The 13,582-nt window shown below is 34.0% G+C and overlaps 1 protein-coding gene across 1 annotated transcript; it reads left to right on the forward strand.

Moving 5' to 3' along the window:
- Positions 1 to 11,409, forward strand: LOC141836138 (actin-related protein 5). Its single transcript, XM_074723558.1, has 12 exons — positions 1 to 227; positions 328 to 398; positions 1,110 to 1,234; positions 3,152 to 3,193; positions 6,100 to 6,202; positions 6,345 to 6,454; positions 6,787 to 6,896; positions 6,985 to 7,075; positions 7,336 to 7,767; positions 7,953 to 8,080; positions 8,657 to 8,984; positions 10,598 to 11,409. Exons 1-12 carry the CDS (start codon positions 112 to 114, stop codon positions 11,105 to 11,107), a joined length of 2,166 nt encoding a protein of 721 aa, XP_074579659.1. The 5' UTR covers positions 1 to 111; the 3' UTR covers positions 11,108 to 11,409.
- Positions 11,410 to 13,582: the final 2,173 nt, after the last annotated feature.

Below are 13,582 nucleotides of genomic sequence, written 5' to 3' on the forward strand. Positions count from 1 at the left end.
CAGTGTTCGTCTTCCTCCTACTCCATCAAAAGCACGAACCCTAATCCGTCGACAGCCCCATCGCCCCGCGGCTATTCTAAGGAGGCTGGAAGAACTTGGAGTAGATCGGCGATGCCCCCGTCTTCCTCGTCTTCGTTCACGAGGCCGTCGCGGCAATCGGATTACGCGCGCTTCTCTCCGACCACCCCCATTGTGATTGACAATGGTGGCTCCACCTTCCGAATAGGGTTACGTGCTGCACTCTCACCCTGGGTTAATTAGATGGCTCCTTGATGCCGTCTTATCTTGCTTGCTCTTGCCCATTGCCAACGTTTTCCTTTCTTACAGGTGGGCTGGGGAGTCGGATCCACGGGTCACCTTCCGCAACGTCGTTCAGAGGCCTCGTCACAAGGCCACTGGTCAGGATTTAGAATCCTCTCTCACTTTTATCTATGGGAAAACGAAGGCTTTCAAGGATAGCGTTGTACTAATCTAGTTAAGCAGCACCTGAATCATTCGTTTATAATGATATGATTCTCGGTCTGACTTTACTTACATTTCGATATCTTAGATTTCTTATGTTTTTGACACTTCAATACAAACACATTTTTTCTTCTTAAAAATTGAAGATTTTGTTTTAACCTATTGGAAACAATCTATTTTCTATCCTAGGCCAAAAAAACACTAAAGGAAATGAATTTATGACACAAGGGTGTTACTACTATTGTTGACCGCAACCACATAACAGGATCAGCTCTTCTCTTTTTGTGATTTTGTATATTTTCTTTCTCATACAAAGGAAAAGAAGTGTTCATCTAAATGTCATTCCCTTTAAATATTATACTGCTTAGTTACTCATACCATGAGGTAAATGAGCTGCCTTTATATTACAACTTGCTGGAATTTCACATGATTCCTTCCTGGTCTATCATCATTTATGTCTGCACTGAGTAAAAAAAACTCATATTGTTCATTTTTAATTTTATTTATTTATTTATTCCATTTTAAAGGTTACCGTTGAATGTAACTTTGCCACACAACCTATATTCAGGTTTATTTCAAGATTGTTGAAGAATTTAATTGCTGAGATATTTCGATATTTGTAGTTTAACACTTTTGCTAAAATACAGGTGAAGCGGTCACGTTAGTTGGTGATCAAGATCCTGCTTTGATGAAGTACTTTGATTGCACAAGGACATCGTACCGTTCACCATTTGATTGCAATGTGGTTTATCAATTTGAAATCATGGAATATGTGAGCTCCTGTTCTGGTTTCAGTTCATGTTAATCTATGTGCCTCCTCCAATTATGCATGCATAAACTTCACTTCATTTTTCCTATATTTATTATGGTATCTTCTTACTTGGTTAATATACACATCAGGTGCTGGAAACTTAAGTGATATAATAAATCAGTGTTGTACATTTACAAAGCAGTACTTTACTTGCATGTATCTGATTGGCTGACTATTAGTATTGCATACTTATTGTGTGAAGAACCAAAGATACTAAGTAACCCATGTCGCATTATTAGTATTCTTCTTGTGTGGATAATCAAAAATATATAATGTATTATCACAATATTATCAATGACACATTATTATCATTATCAAGTTATTATCATTTTGTTATTATTTGATAAAATTATATGAGAGAACTTTCAGGTAAATAAATATGAACTGGATCATTAATAAATCATCATTCATATTTATTAATATGGAAACAATAAATAACACAATTGTATTATAATAAATCACAAAATCTAAATTTATTACAATAAATGTTGAAATCATATTCTTATGAAGTTATTGAACAATATGTTGTTAATTGTATACGATAAAATTAGTCATTATTAAATATTTTATGTTATAGGGTTTAGTTGGGATTTTTATTGATCGACAACAATTTCTCTTGATCGGCTCTTAGAGATATAAATAGGAGACTTGGTCTACATAGTGGCAATTTATGAGTAGTAGTAGGGTTGAACTATTGATCCGTGACAATCTAGAGTCGTTAAGCTAGAATTCAAGAGTGCTAAGTAGGCTCTATCACTCTCTCTTGTCATTTGCTAGACATAAAGGTGGGATCAAAAGAAAAACTTCTAAATCCTCAAGTTTGCTAAATCAATCTAATTCGGCCAAATTTCAATTGTCTCATTCATTTTCACAATCATCTTGATTACGTTTCAATTTTTTCAATCTATTTTCTAGTGGAATCTAACTCGTTTCTCACTTCTAGGTACTTTCTTAATCTCAAGTTTTTAAAACTTCTCTAATGATATTTCTAAGATGGCTGATTTTCTGGAAAAGATTGATTGACCTTTGCCAACACCTATCTAACTTGGGTGATCAGTATCGATATTGATTGATCCTGACAAAGATGGTGCAACTTATGCTAATTTTTATTACAAAATGTGGACCACGTATGCACCTGAATATGTGGTTGTATACTGCAAATTGTTTATCTAATGCTTGACCACATTCCACCTATATAGTTTTTTTTAGAATCTTGAATATGAGTGCTATGGTTCATTGAGAAGGTGTAGGTTGTGACAAGTCAAGGATACAATTCTAATGTAGAAAAAATAAAGGGATATTTTATGGTTTGTTTGAAGAGACAAATTCCATTTGGAATACTGTGGTGGTTTGGGTGAAGATGAGTCATAAGACAGGCAAGCAAATCTTTCACTAAAACTATGCTACCTTTCATTGAGAAGAAATATGACGGATTAAAAAAATAATTTCCCTGAACATGCATTATTAAACAACTTAGGAAGATGAAATTGGCCTGACATATCATTTTAAACAAGAAAGCAACTAGCAGGAATGGTAGGACTAATGCCCATCAATGTATGACAAAACTGCAATGCGGATTATTCTTAGAATTGGTTCTCAATGTCTAAATAGAGAATTTACTTGACACGTCCAAGGATCTATTTTGATAAAAAGTAACTGAAAGTATGTACCTAGTAGTACATGTACTCCCTAATTATCCTCCTCAAAGTTCAAGAACATGATCATGCAAGTTCCCTATGCAGCTTGGCTCACTTTTTTTTATGTCAAATCTATATATACAGTTTCTGTTTTTTCTTAAGAAACTTTCTATAAGCAATTTTTTTTTAACCTTTTGTATTTATGGTGTGCTTTTCTGATACATCCAATAATTTCTTGCAGGTACTTGACTATGGATTTGAGCGCTTAGGTGCTAATTCGGAGGTTATCGATACTACCTCAAACTAATTAATTTATTCTCATTGTCATTATTGGTATTTTAGTCTAGCAGTTTTAACGAGCATGTTAATGTATAACCAATAGTCATCTTCATATATGGATTTATAATGATGCATTATTTATCAAAAGTCTTGAACTTTGTTTCATACTACTGGGGATCTATCTTCCTTGTTTGTTTTATCTGAAATTTAACTTTTTGACCTCCTCTTACTGTTGAGATTCTCTTTCTGTGCTAAGCTTCTTAATTGGGTCAATCTAACAGACATAACTGAAAAAATTAATAGTATTGATAAATATGATTAAGATATATACCATAAAGGCACATGCAGGTGGTAAGTGGTTGATCCACTACATTTTGTTTATGCAGCATACATGAGTATATGCGTTAAGTATTATCAATACATCCATTTCATAGTTCGACTTGGGAAAAAATTTCAATCATACAATACAAATCACAAAACACATAAATATAACAATCAATAGGGTTGTAAACAAGCCAAGCCGAGCTAAGTTTTATGCTATTCAAGCTTGTTTGATAAGGTAACCAAGCTAAGCCGAGCCTAAAATGAACCAAGCTTTTGAAATGATTGTTCAATCTCGTCTTGGTTTCATTTTTATGAGCTTGAGTTTGGTTCAAGCTTGGCTTGAGCTTGATTCGTTTAGATGTTATTGAGCTCTCAATTCAAACTTGTTTGATTGTTTGAAACTTTTACATTTTAAGCTTGTTTGGTTGGTTATTGAACTTGATAATACAAATTTATTTGTTCATTTTGAAACTTTCTTTCTTTATTTAGTATGTTGATAAGAGTTTTATTGATGAACATGGTTCACAAATATTGTTCACGAACGTTGTTCACAAATACGTTGTTCATGAATGTTATTCACGAATGTTGTTCATGAACGTTGTTCACGAACATTAATGAGTTAAATGTGTTCAAGCTTGTTTGTTTAGTTTAATGAGTTGTTCAAGTTTGTTTATTTAATTGATTTTGTATGTATTGAACGAACATAAACAAACTCTTACCAAGCCAAACACCAAACTTATTCACGAAAGTACGGTTCATTTACATCCCTAACAATCAATATTAATCTACAATGTAGAATATAATATAAATGATATACAAGTGATGTGGATATACAAGCTTCCTAGTGATAATCTTTGGTAGCTTTAAGGTTCTAAGTCAATTTGGTTCAATCTAATCCAGTTCAAGTGACCCAAATAGGAACTCTTTTTTTTCAATTGCATATGTGTTTCGCATATGCCAAATGAGGCCACTATGCATCATATTTGTGGCCCAAGTGTTGCTTTCTAAGGCCATGGACTTCATCATGCACTCATCATTTGACATTCTTAAGGGCATAATAATGCCAAGAGTATCTGGGTTTATTTGTTTGGGCTTCTTTATTCTGTTTCAACTTTTCATATTCTGATAGAAATTGAAAGTAAAAAAATGTATTTGACAGGGTGACATTTTTTTTAAAAAAATAATATTTGGAACATGACAAGATGAAAAAGTGTAGGGAGAACATCTAATTGTTCCTGCGATATCACCACCTGTTCTAAAAGAAAGTAATGAATAGCATCAAATTTGAAAATGAATCACAACAATAGAATTTAGAAAATATCATATTAAATATATTTATTTAATAATAATAGTATCGATATTATCTATATAATCATAAGTTCATTATTGTATTATATATAATACACTATTGAACAATACATTGAAATATTTTGATATTCCAAATGCAAATTGATCATTTTATTTTAATCCAGACAAAAGTTTCAAATTTTTAAGATGGTAAAAATAGAAAAGTATTTTTCTTCCAACATTCTATATTTCAGCATAGTGGAAAATGTTCACATTCCAAATAGGGCAATAGGGCTTTAAAAGTAGACCAGAACTTATGGTGCAATCTTCGCCGATTCTGATACTGTTTGGTTAAGTATGACCAGAATCATTAAGTGCTGATCTGAATTCGAGTCATTAAGGACACAACAAATCATCCAAGAAAATGCATAGGAGTTGACTAAAATCAACTGAAATTAGGAGACAGTGGAAGAATAATGTTGAAGTAGTATGGGAAGGATCAGATTGAGAATTCTGTAATTGAATGACTCCAAGTTGGAAAACTTGTAGAGATCAGTAGGTAGGGTAGACAGGCTTTGGAGAAGAAGGAAACTTTTGAGAGGTGCAATGGGCAATGAGGAGAAGGCTGCATGAGGAAGGTCTTCAGGTAGTGCCATTTTGCTTGTGATGTTTTGTGGTTGTTCATCAGTTGTTTGCGTCATTGTTGCTTTCAGATTAGTTCGGAGACAAAGCAGTGAAGAATAGGTCGGGTCGGGTGCATGAACCAATTGTTGACATAGTTTTATGACAAATAATCACAAATTCATATCGAGAACATTAATTGAAATTAAAATTAAATCAAAAGTAGTCATATTAATTAGAAATAGGATCAATATTATATTGTTATTAATCAGATTATTATTATTTAAGTTACTAATATTTTATTAGCATCATTTGTTTTCAATGGGGGTGCAGGAAACGAGCTTAGGTGGAGCACAACACCAAATGATCAACATAATTAATAATCTGATTGAGATATATAGTGTGGAGTCATGTCTCATTCTTTTTCTTTGGTGTGGCTGTCTCAATCATGCACATAATCTTATGAGCTTAGTGTTGTCACTATCTCTTGCTCCTGGACTTGAATATATGATACTGAACTTCAGTTTCTCCTTGCACACGTTGAATTCTTATATTCCTTGAAACAATATTGCCTTAGGAACATTTAGAAGAAAAGGCTAAATTATGTTTTAAATACTTAAATTTTGTGGTTTGAACTGTTCTGATCTTATATTTTCCATTTTATTTTGCCTTGAATAGGTCAATCATCCTATTTTAATGACAGAATGTATATGTAACCCACTATCCTCACGCAGTAAAATGGCTGAACTTCTCTTTGAGACTTATGGTGCACCATCCATAGGTAAATTTCCCTCTTGCTATTTATTGTAATTTTCTTGTTTTACAAAGAATGTATTATGTTTGAGTTATTTGTATTGGCTTGGAGTGATAGTGTGGGCTTTGTCTGTTGCTATTTTCTCTAATGCTTTGAGCATGACATCTAGCCTTTGGAGTTGATGCTATCTTTAGTTACAAGTTGAACCAACAATATGGAAGATGCTATGAAGATGGTCTCACTGTTTGCTCTGGATTTTCAACAAGCCATGTTATACCAGTAAGTGATTTTGGCATGTACAAAGTTATGTACTGTGTGTAAATCATCATTGCAAAGTACAAACCTGAATATGCACATATTGTGGAACCCAACATATTTCAGCCAATTTATAACTTAGACAACACATCCATACAATGTGTTGTTAAGACAACCTCATCAGTATTCATTTAATCATTGTAGTGTGCTTAGTTGAACGTGATGTGTCTACTTTTGTTCTTTTCCCCTTATGTTTGTTAATTTTGGTGTCTACTTTTGTTCTTTTCCCCTTATGTTTGTCAATTTTGACTTTGGATCTTTTTATCTATACATTTTGATTAACTGTGGTCATATAGATTGTGCAAGGGGAACCTGTTACTAAAGCATGCTGCAGAACAAACATTGGTGGATTTCACATTACTGATTATCTGAAGCAGCTTCTTTCCCTCAAACACCCACAACACATGTATGTTGCAGCATGAAATGTCACTGAACTCTATGTTTCATGAACTATCTATTGTTTTTGTACTTCATTCTCAATTTTCCTTCAATAGATCAAACATTACATGGGAGAAGGCTGAGGAGCTTAAGATGGAACATTGTTATGTAGCACAAGATTTTGCTTCTGAATTGCAGCAGTTTCAGGTGGGATACCTATTATTCTTGACCTTTTTTACCAGCTCACTTTTAACGTCTGTTTGTAGATGGTACCACAGATTCTAATGCTTTGCCGTACTGGACAATCAGATATTTGGTATATGGATGATGGGCTTCTAGAACTGGGTCACTGTTTATTGGAAATTCTAGAGCATCTCGATCATTTAAAATGTTTTACCTTTGCATTTGTTTGTTTTTGTATACTATGAATCCTGTTTTCCTAACTCTGTATCTTCATTTGACTGCAGAAAGGAAATGAAGATGCTAAAGAAAAAACTAGGTGCTGGCAACTGCCATGGGTTGCACCTGCTCAAGGAGAGGTACCATCTGAAGAAGAACTTACTCGGAGAGCTGCTTTAAAGGAGAAACAAGGACAACGATTACGAGATATGGCTGCTGCTCGTAGGTCTTTGAGGATAACTGAGCTGGAAAATGAACTGAATGGTCTGGAAAATTTGTTGCAACAACTTGATGAGGTGGATGAACATGATGTGCCATCTATCTTATCTGGAACAAAGTTCTACTCAAGGCAAGAAATTGAGTCCAACATTCATAGGGTGACACAATCTTTGCGGAAGGCTAAAGGTGAGCCTATTGAGGTTGAGGAGAAAAATGATGCTTCATTGTTGGAGAAATATCCACTTGTCAGTGTACCTGATGAGATGCTAACCCCTGAACAGGTATCTTATATATGAACAATATCCTATATATATATATATATATATGGATTGGACTCTTGATTGATTTGGCACATTGATAAAATGCAATAGAATCTCATCCAACTTGCTATCTGGGCAAAATAGTCAAAGCTTGCTTGAAGAGTGTGAATGACTTCTTATTTGACACTTCAGCATCTGCTTGACAGTTGAAAGAAAAGAAGAAGCAGATATTTCTCAAGACCACCTCAGAGGGCCGTTTACTTGCCAAACAAAAGCGTATTGAAGAGGAATCAATACGGGAGAGACAGAATCAACTAGATGAAGAGAAACGTTTGTATGTGTTTTCTCAATACACATAAACCATCTTTTACTTATTAACAAAATTTTCGTACTGAAGCACAGCTTGACTGTGTTATTTGTAAATGTTGTATTTAGGTCCTTTTGAATCTATGACATTTTGATAGAGAAGAAAGGAGTATGTTTGAATGGTAACATATGACTTAAAATGAGCATCTTTGGATGGTAATCTTGTGCCAAAATATTCTGCAATTTAAATTTTGTGCAGAAGGATGTTTGCATTTATGGATGGTAATCTTCTCTCAAATTGTTGTAGGGAGGATGGCTATCATGGAAGATAATAAAGAAGCTTAGCAAGGATAGATGGAAGAACGTTATTAATTTTTATGAGTTAAAAAGAAACTATAGTTGTTAATTGGTCATATGACTATTAATTTGATCTTGATTTTGTATCAGTCTCATAATTAGCTTTGTATATCAAATTGCTAAAGGCGTGCCTGTTTGTCAAATCATTTAGTAGAATTTGTGCGATGCTATCTACTATTATGACAATTGTCTTTAACTTTGCCTTGAAGAAAAAATGTGTTCACTCTGTTCTCTGCTTCAATTGCAGGGAGAATCCAGAGTTGTACCTTGAACAAATGCATGCTAGATACAGAGACTTATGTGAGAGAGTTGAGCAAAGGAAAAAGCCGAAAACAAATGGCAATCATAACTTATCAGGAGGTGTAGGGCGCGGCGAACGCTTGACTGCTGCTCAAAAGGAAAGGATGCGCCTCTTAACATCTGCTGCATTTGACCGAGGAAAAGGTGAAGACACCTTTGGAGCTCGAGATGAAGACTGGCAGCTCTACAAACTGATGAGTAAGGATAATGATGATGATGACAATAGCCTGGATGAGGAGGAAGCAGAACTAACTCGTGTCACATGTAGGCTCCAGGTTTGTTTGTGCTACTTCCCATTTAGATTTCTTTTTTCATTTTTTCTCTTGATTTTTTTGTCATTTTGTGTGTTTAGTACTTTAATCATTCTTGCTTTTGTGACCATAGTTGGTCGCTTATTTAACATATGATCACTAAGGTATTAGTTATAATAAAAATTGAAACTTATTGGATCATGCAGATGATAAATATAAGTAAGGAAATGAACTATGTTGAACTTTGACTAAATTTGTTACGTGCACTGTTTTAAAAAGCTTTTCATGCTGCGTCATATGCATCTCCTCATGCATTCTTTTTCAGTTGTCCTATCTATACTGCTTGTATATTGTTTTGAACTCACTTAGCATTCTTGAAATTACACCAAGTTGCAACAAAGGAGGTCACATGACTATGCTGATGCAGTAGACAGGAGGAATTATTATTTGCTAGTAGAAAGAGAGTTTTCTGCACATGTGCTATATCTTTCAAATAGGGATAGGTGTTAGAAACTTAGATATAGTCATTGTGTGATAAATCTGAATTTTTTTTTTATCAACTCTTTTTTGATTGATTCTTTATAGAAATATCTTAGTTAGAGTTTTAAGTCCACAACTAATTTTCAACAATTTCTCTTGATAAGGACGACATATGCCTTACACTTCTACATAGCCTATGGTCATTTTGCAGTGATTTGATTGCATACTTCCAGCATATGCTTTTAAAATGAATATTTGATAATAAGAAAAGAAATGAATTATCAATTGAATGTATGTGAGATCTTTACTAGTAAGGGTTTTATAAATCTTTAATTTGTTATTCTAAATGAATAAATTAACCAAGATATCATAAATAGGAGATTGATCGATTAACATACAGAGGGACACCTAGACTTGATCATATTGTTCCCTTGGGCTGAAATGGAAATTGTATAAGATTTTGGTATGATCAACGATGTTATTTGATCCGTTTTTCTGGAAGTCAAGAAGAATTGCTTATAAAAGAACTTAGTTTAGCTGCTACATGTCCATGATGGTATAGTGATCCACATGGTTTCGTTTTTGTTTCATATCTAGAATATGCATTTAATTAATAGTTGTAACAATTTTTTTCCCTACAACCATCTATATTCTCAATTCTTAATCATTATAGATGGTAAAATCTTGCATGTGTATTCTCTACTCGAGCTGAAATAAGGAATCATGGAAATGTTAATAAATCACGTGCCTTTGATAAATCCACATTTTTTTAGATTTTTTTAAAAAGTCTTGCATGGATAGAACTATTTCTCTATGACTCACAAACGTGAAAAAAAAATATGTGTTCCTAGCCATATTGTTTGTAGTTTGCTTGATCCTGGAGTAATGCTTATAAATTGTACGGCTTCAATCACACCATTCTCAATTTCTATGCATTTCTTTGGTTTGTTAGTGATTTTTCTTTTTTTACTTCATATTTCATACAAATTGCAGCATCTGTTTGCCAAGTTATCTAGTGAATTCTCAGTTTGATATGTATGCACCCACTACCACAGTTATTCATTATGTTTGTACAATGTTCTATCCACTTCAGAATCATGTTCATCTTAATCAATGACTACATCCTATTGGCTAATGATCTTTCCCCACTTCCACAGGACATAGATCCAAATTTTGTTCCTAGATCAGATTTAGTCCCGATTCCAGGAGGAACCACTGACTTTCAGAAGTTCCGCCCCCAAACTGCAGAGGATTTCCAGATCATTCTCGATGTGGAGCGCTTCAAATGTCCTGAAGTTCTATTTCAGCCTAACATGATTGGTGTCGATCAAGCTGGGCTTGATGAGATGGCAGGAATCTCACTCCGGAGGCTTCCCAGTGTAGACGATTCTCTGAAGGCTGAAATGTCAAAATCCATATTTGTTACCGGAGGCTGTGCACTTCTTCCTGGTTTGTTGCCTCGCCTGGAAGCTGGAATCAGGCAAATCCGCCCTTACCTCTCTCCTCTAAAGGTAGTCAGAGCATATGATCCAGTGTTGGATGCATGGAGGGGTGCATCAAGATATGCAAATTCTCCACATTTTACTTTGCAGACCATTAGCATACAAGATTATTATGAGAAAGGCGAAAGCTTACTCCGGCAGTACCAAATGAAGTATACGATTTGACTTGCTCATGCACCAACATGGTTGCCTGTAGAATAGAATGTAGTTTTAGTTTTTGTCATCTTGATAGCTCCAACTTCTGTGAGCCTGTAGCTATTTATCCATGAGAATTGGCTACCTGTTTCCTTGGACACGTAACTGTGAAATTTAAAAGTGAAGAGGCATACAGTTTTCAAGGAATCCAGTGAAACTAAAGCTCCAAGACCAGTTCAGAGTATGCACAGAAACTGGCGGTACTCAAAATCTTGCATCAGTTTTTTGGTTGCTGAGAAGTACATACATCTGTGTGTTTTGGCTCAACATTTTTTGTCACATTAATTTTTAATTGTATTTTTAAATTTTTTATTATTATTAGTTTAAGTGTGACTTTTCAATTGCAAGTCATTTATTTTCCTACCCCTTATTAAATAAATTGTCTTGTACTGTCCCTATCTCGTATTAAATGAATTGTCTTTTGCTATTTCCATAATTTTGCTTGTATACATATATTTTTTTTTACTTGGTATAAATCCATATGCCCTGAGTCAACTCTTGTCATTATTCACCGCAGTTATATTTATTTTTTAAAAAATAATTTAATATAGTATGCAATAATATTTGAATGGTTTATTTTGAAAAATATTTACTCAGAAAATTAAATAGTCAGTGCTAATCCAAATAGTTTTGTGCTTTAGACCATTCTTACTTTTTATATACGACAATTAGATATTTCAAATGGCTTTTTTTCATGATCATCTCGAGAAAATTATGTTTATGGAGCATTCGTCTAGGTTAAATTTGTGTTTCAACGATCAAGATTATGAAATAGCCGCATGGCCCTGTTTTTGTAAGGATAGAAACGAGAGGAAATAAATTTCAGTAAACAACCCTCGAAGAACTGAGAATTGTCTTCGTTTGATTGCTAGCTAGTCAGCTTCGAGAGCAAACTCTAGCTTCAATGGGAGTGAGAGAGCTTGCTGATCCATGTGTCGCATAAGCAGTCCGATGAACCACTGCACCGTTCCTAACCGATGAGATTTGCTCAGTGCTCATGTCTCTTCGTTTACATAAATAAAAGAATTAACTGTACAAAGAATTAACTGTACGAGAATTGATGTGTCTTCTGTCAAAGGTGGAATCTGTCATCTTAACGGTTTCACACAGTCGATCTCACAATTATTTGTAAAGAGGTCAATTGAAAAACTACAATTAACCACGATAGAAGAGGGTATTACTATCTAACTATCTCTGGCTTCGATACAAGCTTGCTATGCATCGTGTAGTTGTCAAACAGACTAATTTATGATAGAATGGAATTCAGTAGGAGAAAGTTGTAATTTTGGGTATCTTCGATAGCTGCAGGAACGCAACTAATAATGAAGAAGTGTTTTGTTGCCATTTTTTGGTGAATAAGTCAGAGTGAATGAGATAAGACAGACTGACAAGCTATTTAGGTGCTTGAGTTCACGACTGATAAGGAAGTCTCATAAAAGGGATGGCAACACATTCACTCTACCCTTTCCAAGTATACAATAGATTGACTCCTCAGCTAGCTAGCGTTGCACCAACTCTACTTTTTTGTTAATTCACTCTCTAACAGACTCTCGCGTCATACGGCTTGGAACCTGTCCCACATCCGTTCAACAGGATACTAGTAGCGTCACACTTCCCATTAGAAAAGAAATAGGATTGAATAGTGGCTCTTTTTTCCATTAGAGACCCATACAAACTCAAGTTCAAGTGAGGTTCCGGAATTGGCATCACCGTGATAGACTTGGTACTATAGTTGAGTCATTTTTTCTTTCATTGAGTAGTTGCGTCCGGTGCAGGATCAATCCATCAATTTGATGGATTAAGAAATAAATCTCTAATTAAATTTAACTTAAGATGAACTACGGATTACACGGACAAACATAAGGATTTGTCAATAATATATATATATATATATATTATTAAAATTTTTAAATTTAAATTACATTAACATGGGTTATGAGTCTAAACGGATCGATTCATCTGAATCTGTCTTAAAATAGATTGATAAAATTTTAATTCAATTCGTCTAAGATATTTGACGGGCCTACTTTATTATTCTTGAACTGATGATATTTTTTCAATTTATACAAAGAAAAGAAAATAATTGCATAACAAATAAATGTTTACTTAAAAATAATTGATGGATTTTTCATATATTTTAAATTGGTCGGAATGAGTTTCCATCCTTGTCATAGAAACTCAATTTCTCCGGATGCAATTGCGGCCTGAGTTTGGGTCTGAACAGGTGGTTGGTCTTGTTGCGATATGATAATAGATAGGATTGTATATTCGATTAAAATCGAACTAAATTAAATTGAACCGAATTAATTGAAATCGAATCAAATTGAATTAATTTTTTTTGAAACTAACTGAATCGATTGAATTGTCAAATAAAAATTAAATTGATAAAATACTGATTAATTTAATTTTTGATCGAATTAATCAAAATAATTAAAATTTTTAAAT

This window comes from Curcuma longa, chromosome 10 (assembly GCF_044706935.1).
Source record: "Curcuma longa cultivar G26 ecotype Majalengka, Jawa Barat chromosome 10, ITB_CL_G26_1.1, whole genome shotgun sequence".
NCBI lineage: Eukaryota > Viridiplantae > Streptophyta > Magnoliopsida > Zingiberales > Zingiberaceae > Curcuma > Curcuma longa.